At 60.6% G+C, this 10,683-nt stretch overlaps 3 protein-coding genes across 3 annotated transcripts; all 3 read left to right on the top strand.

Moving 5' to 3' along the window:
* Nucleotides 1-7: 7 nt before the first annotated feature.
* Nucleotides 8-1,055, top strand: TRAVEDRAFT_49553 (Pkinase-domain-containing protein; the record flags this gene model as incomplete). The annotated part of the gene is made up of 5 exons (XM_008042088.1): nt 8-18; nt 80-362; nt 427-526; nt 583-917; nt 978-1,055. Coding segments are annotated over 5 exons (807 nt in total), but the record flags the coding sequence as incomplete, so codon positions are not given.
* A 6,489-nt stretch (nt 1,056-7,544) lies between these two features.
* On the top strand, nt 7,545-8,189 carry TRAVEDRAFT_49554 (uncharacterized protein; the record flags this gene model as incomplete). Its single annotated transcript, XM_008042089.1, has 2 exons — nt 7,545-7,647; nt 7,714-8,189. The coding sequence occupies 2 exons, from the start codon at nt 7,545-7,547 to the stop codon at nt 8,187-8,189; spliced, it is 579 nt and encodes a 192-aa protein (XP_008040280.1).
* Nucleotides 8,190-10,170: 1,981 nt separating this feature from the next.
* TRAVEDRAFT_49555 (uncharacterized protein) lies at nt 10,171-10,647 on the top strand (the record flags this gene model as incomplete). Its single annotated transcript, XM_008042090.1, has 1 exon — nt 10,171-10,647. The coding sequence occupies one exon, from the start codon at nt 10,171-10,173 to the stop codon at nt 10,645-10,647; it is 477 nt and encodes a 158-aa protein (XP_008040281.1).
* Nucleotides 10,648-10,683: the final 36 nt, after the last annotated feature.

Genomic DNA, 10,683 nt, shown 5'->3' on the forward strand with positions numbered 1-10,683 from the left:
CCGCAAGGTCGGGCAGGGGTGAGTGTTGTTCTTACGCACCGTAGGGAGGTCGAGCTAACGTGAATCTGTCTCGCGATAGTGCGTCCGGACATGTGTACGTCGCGAAGACCCACGCGACTGGCAAGAAGGTCGCCATCAAGGAGATGGACCTGTCGAACCAGCCGCGCAAGGAGCTCATCGTGAACGAGATCCTGGTGATGAAGGAGTCGCAGCACCCGAACATCGTCAACTTCCTCGACGCGTACCTCATCCGCAACAACGAGCTTTGGGTGGTCATGGAGTACATGGAGGGAGGTGCGCTCACGGACATCATTGAGAACAACACGCTCGAGGAGGACCAGATCTCGAGCATCTGCCTGGAGGTGAGCTTGATAGTGTACTTTATGCGACTGTCACAGAAGGTGCTTATGACGCATCGGCGCGCAGACGTGCAAGGGTCTTGGCCATCTGCACAGCCAGTCAATCATTCACCGTGACATCAAGTCGGATAACGTTCTGCTGGATGCTCAGGGCCACGTCAAGATTAGTGCGTACCTTCTCCGTCCTCGTCATTACCCGAAAGTGCTGACGTCTGTACTATAGCCGATTTCGGTTTCTGCGCGAAGCTCACGGACCAGAAGTCGAAGCGCGCGACGATGGTGGGAACCCCGTACTGGATGGCGCCCGAGGTCGTCAAGCAAAAGGAGTACGGCGCGAAGGTCGACATCTGGTCACTCGGTATCATGGCGATCGAGATGATCGAGAATGAGCCGCCGTACCTCGACGAGGAGCCGCTCAAGGCGCTCTACCTGATCGCGACCAACGGCACGCCGACGCTGAAGAAGCCCGAGACGCTGTCGAAGGAACTCAAGGGTTTCCTGAGCGTGTGCTTGTGTGTAGACGTGAAGAGCCGTGCGACTGCGGATGAGCTGCTGCAGGTAAGTCCTGCGATGCGTTATTCAGGTCACGGCAAATGTTGACGCGCTCGTCTTCCACAGCATGACTTCTTAAAGAAGGCTTGTGCTATGTCCGGGCTTGCGCCCCTGCTCCGCTTCAGGAATAAGCAGGCATCATGAGTTCCCTCCCCGCCTTTTTGTGATTTTGGGCGACTTTCCTTGGTCGGAACTCTCCGGACGACTCGCGTCCGTCTCAGGGACTTCTTGCAGGCGGTAGCTCCCATATCCCCCCACATCTCCGCGTCGTTCTGTCTTTACTTATCTATACCGTGTGGACGTGGGCGTCGTCGACGGCATCCGGGACGCAGATACTCGCTCTCTTCTTTCGTCACCATCATGAATCAATCCTCCCCGTATATCCACCGCGTAGCAGTAGTAGTGCATCCCCCTCCGCCCGGCGACGACCCCATCATCCGCTAGCCTTAGTCCCCTTCTCGTGCTTGTTATGTTCCTCCTCATTCTTCCCGTGTCTCCCTCTCTCGCTTTATGTTGGAAAAGCTTAGTGTATACTACGACAGCTAGATGCATATTTCTGCGTGCCTCATGCACGCGGCAGGCTCATGTACGTGCATACGGTAGTACGCGGCTGCAGCGCGTCACGATATGTAAGCTGTCGAATGGATACGCGGTCGTCGAAACACTTGTATCAGCGTGGCGCCCTCGCGCTGCTCGCGCTCTGTCTCCGCTTTGCTCACACTTGTTCCTCCTTCCTCATCCAGCTCTCGCGATCCTCGCGCACTTCGCGAGCGGACGGCGTACGTCCCGCGCGCGGCCCCTCAGGCCTCTGGCTTCAGGCGTCAACGCGGTGAGTTTCCGCTCGAGAACGAGACGCTCGGGCTTCGCTCACACCGCCACCCTGCGTCTCATTGCAGCACCACCGCCATGCCTCGCACGTCCTCCCACACAAGCCTACACAAATTATGCGATGACCGCACGCACGCAACGCCGCTGATTTCGAGGGCGGCACAGCATCTACATCTGCGATTGTCGACGCACTACACAAACGCCGCCTCGATCGTCGAGTAGCCCAGGTCCCGCGTACCGTACTTCCGGGCTCGTCCTTACGCTCGTCGACCATCCTCCCTCGCGTCCCGCACTGGCAGGCAAGCTAATAGACGAATCATATGGATTCTCATATTTGGGGGAGGCGAGACAGCGCTTCGCGCGCCCGAATCGTGGCGGATCACTCAGCAACGTAACTACTTGTACAACAACGTACGAAGCTACTCCGCCGCGACCATCGAAGGCCTCACCCGCCTCGACGCGCCCATCGTCCCGGGCCGCCCTCCCACGCGCTAGAATACGAGGACGCAAGGTTAGCAACATCGAGACATCGCTGAAACGCGGGCTTACCACGGCGCGCTGCCAGGGGACTAGTACCGAGCGTGGCAGGCAGGGGCGACGTCGAAGGGAGCGAGGCTGCGCGGATCTCGACGGGAGGTGAAGGGATGCAGTTCGTGCCGTTTGTGCTCGTTCGACGTCTGTATTTATTCCCTCTCGTCTTCAGGGTAGGTCGGGAACTCTGCTCCGCCCCATCGTTCTCTCTGATGCACGCCGTCGTGTCAACAGCGCGGCTGCCTTCTGGACCCTCGCAACCAATTCCGCACTTCGCCAGAAGGGGCTCGGTCGTATCTCCGCGCGATCGACGGCAGTTCCGTCTGACTACACCGGGTTCGGGGTGAGTGCCAACCCTGCATCGGTGTTGCCCTAAACCGTCAGGGACGGGGCGAGGCGAGATGAGAAGTGACGGAACACGGTGGGTCCCATGGGCACGAGCACGCGAATCTGCGATTGGCGTGTAGGATCGTACCAAGTTTGCACAGCTCACACGGAACGAGCGCCAGGGTCCCATCTGTCCGACGGCGACGGGTGTGCACCAGTCGACCGGGCCAGGTCCCAACGGGCGATGACGAGAGCATGGCCGCATGCGACAGGGCCGCCCTCGGACGCCGCCCTCGGTGCCCTGGGCCTCTACGCCGTCCCGATCGCCGTGGACGTCGTGGCACGAGGCAGCACGTCTGCCCCATCCACGACGTGCACAGCGTATGGGTCGACTTCAGACGCCGCGCGCCACTGGAATACAAAACATCTCACGCGCTCTGTTCAGGACGGCGACGTCATGCTCTTGCGCACGGAGACCAATCGACACCGGTCGCGATAACCGTACGTCGTTCGACATCGCGGGCATGCAGGCGGCAGATGCGCGACGAGGCCAGACGAAAATGCACATCCCAGCTCCACTGAAGACTTTGCGCCGCGGTGTGCGTGCGTTTCGTTCGTATGTTGCGCGTCGACGCACGGCAGAAGTGTGTGCGACGTCCTATCGTTTTTCACAAGTGCTCGCGCCGAGCGAAGGAATACATCCCGCGTTTGTGCATTCAGGCGAAGCCGCACCATCGCGAAAAGTAAGTGTTTCGAATCTTTGAACTCGATGTTCAGTCGAAGTCCAGCCAGGCGTGCGATGCAGAAGGAGCCGCACGAACGCAGCGACATGCACTCGAGCCATCCCGCCGACATACCAGGCGGTCTACGAACGTCGCGAGTGCTCTCTTGTGGGCAGTATGCTGTGACGTTGAAAGTCCAAGTCGAAGGCGAGCATATCGAGTCTATCACCGGCACCCGCGTTTCGATTGCTGACTATCGTTACAGGCCGCGATTCGCATCCCAGAGTGCCCGTATAAGAAGGAATGGGACGTCTAGCGCACTTCGAAGTGCTCAGTATCCTGCCCACCGCCTGACTCCCGCTTCGCATGGTGAGTAGCTTACCATTCCTTGATGGCATACTCATGATTCTTACAGAGCTCTTATCGCACGCGTTCCTGCGCGCAAGAGGTATTCTGGGGTGCAGAAGCAGCCTGCGCTTTACGGCCCACTGGCATGCTATCCTTGTACGAAACAGCGCACAACTCCGGACATGAGGGTCGCACAGGTAAGATTGCCCATCGCACCAGGACACTCGAACCATGCCTGCGAACACTGAAATATGAGTACAGGGGTGCATCTGTTCGAGATCGGGTCTCGCAACCTCACGCCCTCTGGTATCCGGAAAGCTTGGAACATACAGGTACAACTCTCATTGCTGATGGCTCGCGCTGCTCACACGAGCTGCCCTTGATATATAGGCTTTCCCTGACCGTCAGAAAGCACATCCGCGTGTTTACAGCCGTCAGTCTCAGCGCGACTCGCTGTAACCAACACCTCGAGCACTCGGAGTGGTCGGTGCGGGGTACATCTTGCGTATGGAGGTACCCGGGTAGGTTGCACGCACGACAGATCTATCCTACCAATTCGAACAGGCGGCGCGGTTTCTGGTGGGATTGTATAGACCTTCCAGTAAGTACGCCAGCTCTGCGAGCCACATGTACTAGTAACGATTCATGCATGCGCAGCAGCGTCCGCCGCACAGCAGCAGGCACCTCGGCCCGTACCTCGATGCTCGAGCTCTGGAACACAGTGCTCGTTCCGTTCTGTAAGCATCTCCCTGAGAGTCGCTCTCTCGAGCATGGGCTTGATAAAACCTAACAGACCATGAGAGCGGCTGCATCCTGCACGCTCATGCCACCTCGTCCTGGTCGTATGTATCGCGCTCTAGGCCGTCCTTGGCCATCGGGTCTGGCGGAAATCGGCTAGGAAGTAAGCTGCAGTCGAGCACGGTGTCGCCGCCCTCCGAACCGACCGCGACGCTGCTGCGGCCGCGGCCGCCTACCGCACCACTGCCCGGACTTCACTGCGCACCACACGAGTGGTTCTGTATCCATGGCATGCCGCGCTAAGCCAACATTGCTCCGCTCTGCCCCCGTCGAGACGTGCCTACGCGGTACGAAATGCCGCGCATCATGTGAGGTTTCCTGTACGACATCTGCCGGCTTCGTGTCCTGACAAATGGCTGAAACCATTCCACAGCAGATGGGCAGCGCGCCGCCACAGCTCCCGCCGAATAACTGTCGCGTTCGCTGCTGTACCGGGACACTAGGCGGCACACGATGTGCATCTCAGCCGGGTGCAGGGACTCGTCAATTGTCTCTGCGAATATACGCTCCCTGGTACGGTTCCTACAGATTTTCCACCCGCGCGGCGGCATCCAAGTCTTGACTCCCTGTGCGGCCTTCTGCGACAGCTCGCTCTTCCGACGACGTGCATACGCGCAGTCTCGTCTGCCACAAGCGAGGGTCAATGTCCCTGGATTTCTGGTGCAAATCTCAATCCGCACTGAGCCTAGCGGAACACCGCACTGAGCCCAGCTCAGCCGCGGTGTTCCGGAGCTTCGGAGAGGCGGAGCCTGGGTCCACAACGCGATTCACGCGCCGAGCCGTCCGCGCCTGGGCGGCTACTTTAGGTCTCGGGCGGGCGGTGTAGTACCTCTGCAAGCGACGTCGCAACTCGCCTATCTGCGTGTGTGGTTATCCTATTCTTGTCCGTCCGTCCAGGGTAGGATTTTGACTGACTTCTCCGCACAGAGCACAGTGTTACGCGCAAAGATCTCGCATCACCGCGGCCAGAAACGTGCGACCATCGCTGCGGTTGAAGGCTTGCGCGGCGACGTATCTGTGTGCGGATGGGCGTGCCCGAGCTCGGCCGAGTAAGCACTTCGCAAGGTCCGCGCGAACGACAATCCCTGGCGTCCCCTTCGACTCGAATGTACCTCGGGCGTCGGAACGTTCGATAGGAGCAGACGGCGGCGGCGATAATTTTGGTGAGGATGCGATCACTGGCATACAGTACATCTGCAGTGTTCTGATTGTTCCGCCAGAATATTGGTTCGTTGGCGTGCAGGGTCGCGCATCGCACAGTCAAATAATTCGGTACCGTTGAATGCCGTTTTGCGACGGGGGCGGACATCACGCAGATTACGGCAAGGCACGGTGCAGTATGTACGCGAACTCGCAGGCCTATGTCGCCCTATTGCGGAGGCTGTCTGGGCAACCCGGAAGCTCTCTGTTGGTGCGTCGCAGCTGGGCTCGCATTTCGCGTACCGTCTTGCGTGCACGTCTACGGACTTTGCGGTGGCGTGTGCTAGGTGTTGCCAAGGCGAGCCGCGGCACGCTTGCATCGCCCCAAGCGGGATGTTGGCAGGTGAACGGGCGGCAGGAACAGCTATCGTATGCGCGAGGCTGCCTTGTCACGCGCAGACGGCCAACGTTATTCCACAAGTCCCAGGTGATCCATCCAAGATATGAAGCAGACCTCTATGCCGGTTACTACACGGCGGCCGATTCCGGCACAGTACATTTTCTCTGAGCCCTGCCAGTTGCAACAAGCGGCGGTGGATGTCCGGCTCTCGCAGAAATGATCTGAAGCGAATCCCGGCGACGCCGCGGTACGGTGCAAGCGGTACCGCCGTCGATTCCGGGGCAGGGATGTGATGCTACTCATGCATGCTCAGACGTCTGACGAAGGAATGGGACACGAGTGAATTCAAAGAGCCAGCACCCCCGGTTACATAGTACAATCTTGCAGCGGTCGCACACACTACGTGATAGCTAGCGATCGCACACGCTATGTGATAGCTATCGGCCCTTGCGCGGGATAGTCGTTTTGAGGGTTTCTGATGTGTATACGTCGCCGGCGAGAAGCATGATAGATCGAAGATGAATTTGGCACACCTGAACGGTTAATTTGCGCGGGTTGCCTCGAGCGTGCCGTACAACGTCGGGTCGGTACATTGGCAAAATGTCGGAGTCGTGCAGGCCGCAGACGGCTCAAGACCAAAAGGGAGGCGGCGATGGCACATCACGCGCAGCAGACGCCGTCATGCGGAACTAACTCCGTGAACGGTGAGACGTTCTCTCCCGAAGGAAGTTCTGGTGCGAGACACGTTGCTTTCGCCTGGGCGCAGCACGGAACCCGGCCGCTGGCCCATGGCTTACAGTGGGGCGTACTATGCAAACGCAAGGTCGTCCATTGACTCGCCGAACTATGAGGAATGGCCGCGGGCGTCGCGTGGTCATGATCTGAGCGGGATACCGAGCGGGATAATCGGCCGAAAAATCAGAGTTCCTGCCATGCAAATGTCTGTGAGAAACGCGGACCATGGCAGCTTTGTGAATCGGCTGACCTGAACGTTCGCGGCGCGAGCGTTGTGTCAAACGATGGCAGATAGACTCTACAAATGTGTCTCCTCGCCGTGCGCCGTGCGCGACTCAGCGCCGACAGAGAGGCGTCGATTTGATTACCTGGGCGCAGCACGGAACCAGACCACGGCTCCGTGCGCACGCGCAATTTTCCGTTCAGGAGTACCGTACTTGAAACGGGGTGACCGCTTGGAGGCAGCCGGAGAGGCGGGAGAAGATCCCGACTCGTACGCTGGGAGCAATCTACTGATGAGGTCAGCGCCGCGCGAGGAGCGAGCATTCAGAACTCACCAGGAACGCGCTCGACCTTACGGCTCGACGCGATCAGTTCACGAAAGTAGAGAAGGCTGGATCGGTCACGAGCGCCCGCCGCTTCACGCGCTGCAGAGCGGCGGTACCATATATCGACGGTACGCCCTCCGCGAGCCGCTGTTTGCGTTCTTCCCTGTACCCTGTGACCCTTGGCTCCCCCAGGCAGGGCCTTCGTCCACGCGCACACCTACCTCTCCACACTGCTCGACACGGCACCATCGACGCCATGGCCGGCTATCGTACCCTCGGGAGCACTCTCCGACAAGACTACGCTCGCGAGGAGCTCAAGATGCGCGGGGAGCTTCGGACGCTGATCCACGATGTGTTAGGTGAGCACGACGCAAACATACACGGTCGACGACCTACCTGACACGGCCGCACACCCGCGCCCGCAGTCGCGCTCTCCGGGGACGCCGACGCGAGCATGCGCTGGACGTTCGAGCGGTACTTCAAGTTCGTCTACCTCGCACACGGCCTCCAGCTCGTCGGCTGGCCCGCGGAGATCGTGTGGGGGAACCTGAGCGGGATCACGGGCCGAGCGCGCATCGCGCACCTGCTCGGGCTGTGGCACGCGGGCGCGCTGCGCTTCGAGCGCGTGTCGGCGGCGGAGCGCGCCGCGGCGCTGCTTGACCCGCGCAGGGCGGCCCCCGCGCCGCGGTACGTGCGCACGCCGCCGAAGCTCGGGCGGAGCGACCTGAAGGCACGCAAGCCCCGGCCGAAGACGAACCCGAGCGGGAAGCCCGGGCGGCACGTCCGGAACGGGCCCAAGTCGGCGAAGTGGGTGACGGCGGCGGCGGAGCGGAGGGCGGAGCTGGCGCAGATGGCGGAGGTCGCGGCGGTCGCGGCGAGGGCGCGGATCTCTGTGTGCTGAGGGGGTTGTGTCCTGGTCTCTGGCGAGCTCGGTGCGGTGCTGGATCATCGGCTCCGGTGTGCGTAGAGTACTCTAGTAGCGTGCAGATAATCATTTCGACGTGTTCAAACTCGGGGGGGCAGAGACGGTCCTGCGAGCGTCCTGGGCGGTTTAGGAGGCGGGAGTGCGAATCCAAATCGGGCACTACCGCCGCGCTTACACGGGCGCTCTCCTGGCGCGAGCCTCGTGCCTCAGTTCGCTCTCACGTCCCGTCCAGCCCGCGGATGCGTTTTGCCACGCGGAGCCGTCCCTGAGTGAGTTGTACTCCGCCCGAATGTGTGACACAGCGCTGAGATATTTTGGCAGCTTGTATCGGGTACAGACTTGGGCGCGCGGCCGCCGGAGTGCGGAGTCGCGAGTGATATATTACGCTATGGTAAACCACAGTCTGCTAAGGAAGCACTGGATCACAGGATGGGAGCCCGAAAAGCAGGACGAGCTGCCAATCCCGGAACCTCCATCCTGGTATGCAGCACTCCCTATGGGAGGATGAGTGAGATTAACAGTTTTGGCCGATGATGAGGGAGCATCTGGCGCGAGGTGTCCCTGGCTACGGGTGAACGTAACGGACAAATCGAGACCCTGGCGAGCGGGATCTCAGGAAGTTCACAACCAGCCCCGTGCGCGTATCTCCTGCGTTACCTCACCGCCCATTTCCGGGACGCCGTCGCCCGCACAGGATGTACATGCAGCCGTTCCTTCTCCCTCTTCACCACAACCCAAAGTGACCGACGCGACGCCGCCACCTCACTGTGCAAGGCTTCCCCTGCACCTTCTCATCGCACACAACGATGCTGCACTGAACGCACGGAACGCGCAAATCGCCTCGAACGTCGACGGGGTGCTCGTTGGCCGCCTAGCTGGAGCTGCTCGCGACTTTCGGGCCATCCGCAAACCCGGTACGCTTCTCACGCATTCGCGACTGTCTAGGTATGTGCTTATTCTCACGGCGGACGGCAAACGACTCACATATAGCTTACCGCTGTGGCTCCGAGCGAGTCACTGAAGACGAGCAGGGCGCGTTGGTCCGTATGTATGCGCCACTAGACGGGAGAGTGTCCGTCGCGGAGGGCGCGCGTACACTGTGCGTGTCCAAGTCGACCGTGAGCATCGGAATTCGAGCGCGGCCGCTGATCTACGGCGCAGCGCATACAAGCGGGTCTGTGGCGGTACACTCGACGCACCTTGAAGCCGGGAGGGACGAGGGCGGGATGAGCGGAATGCAGCAGCAGCAGGCAGCAGCAGCAGGCAGCAGGCAGCAGGCAGCAGAGGGAGACTCGGTAGACAGCCAGCGACGTAGACAGACACCGAGAGAGCAGCTCGCGGTCGAAAGCAAAGAGAGAGCCGAGCCCGCGTACGCGTTTCGAATGCAGCTGTTTAGACGCCCGTGTGTCCGAGTGGAGCCATCCTGTCAAGCGCCAGTCGCGTCTCTCTCGCCCGCTCGTCCAGGATGCACGCCCGCGCGCGACTGCCCATGGCACACCAAACTCCTGCCTGTCGACCTCGTTTTCCATGGTACGTTTCTCCGCCACTTGCTCCACCGTGTAGGCGCCCACCACTTTGTCCACAGAAACTGCGTCTGCGGGGCACGGCCTGCGCTGCCAATGGCCGCTTCCGGCGCAGATGGGAACATTTGCCTCCTCTCAAGGCCTCAAACAAAGCCAGCAGCGCCCTCAGCTCTCTCCCTCGACATCGCGCACGACGTTCACGTCGCTCTCGCCGACGACGACGACGTTCACGATCACGACTCCGCGCTTACGACGCTGACAAGAAACCTACGACCCGCCCATCGTTCATCTGTGTCACCGGCTTATCCTCTTCCTAATCGGTGTCCGGACTCAGCTCTCTAACCCATTCCCGCCCTGTCTCTCTCTCCGCTCACCTGGTCCCCCCACCCCTCTGCTTTTGCCTGAGAGGATCCCCGTGAGAGACCCAATTCAACATGGCGCACTACCAGGTCACCGCGACGTCGCTTACGCCCTCGCGCCCCGCGCCCGCCGCGCCGGTGCGGCAAAACAACGTGCAGAACGTGCTCGCCAACTCCGGCTACGGCTCCTCCTTCTCCGTCGGCACGTCCTCGCCCTCGAGCTCCGTCTACCGCGCGGACTACACGGGCATTGGCGGATCGCCGAATCGCAACTCGGACATGGTCAGCAGCTCGCACGTCGTCCGGAGCGGCGTCGTCGCCATCAAGGAGGACGGCATCGTCTCGTGGCTCTGGCGCCCCAAGTGGCTCGTGTTGAAGGAGCAGACGCTGTCGATTCACAAGAGCGAGGTGAGTGTCTCTGTTACAGCTTTTCGGCGCGTTGGTGCGTTGGTGTCTATGGCGCTAGGGGGTTCGGGTTGGCTTGGTCAGATCAACGCGAAACAGGCCGCCATCCGTAGAGCCCAATCGCAACGTGGCGCGAGCGATAGGTAACGCATAAATGAGGTGGAACAGAGCACGCTGAGATAG

Source organism: Trametes versicolor, assembly GCF_000271585.1.
Source record: "Trametes versicolor FP-101664 SS1 unplaced genomic scaffold TRAVEscaffold_8, whole genome shotgun sequence".
Lineage (NCBI taxonomy): Eukaryota > Fungi > Basidiomycota > Agaricomycetes > Polyporales > Polyporaceae > Trametes > Trametes versicolor.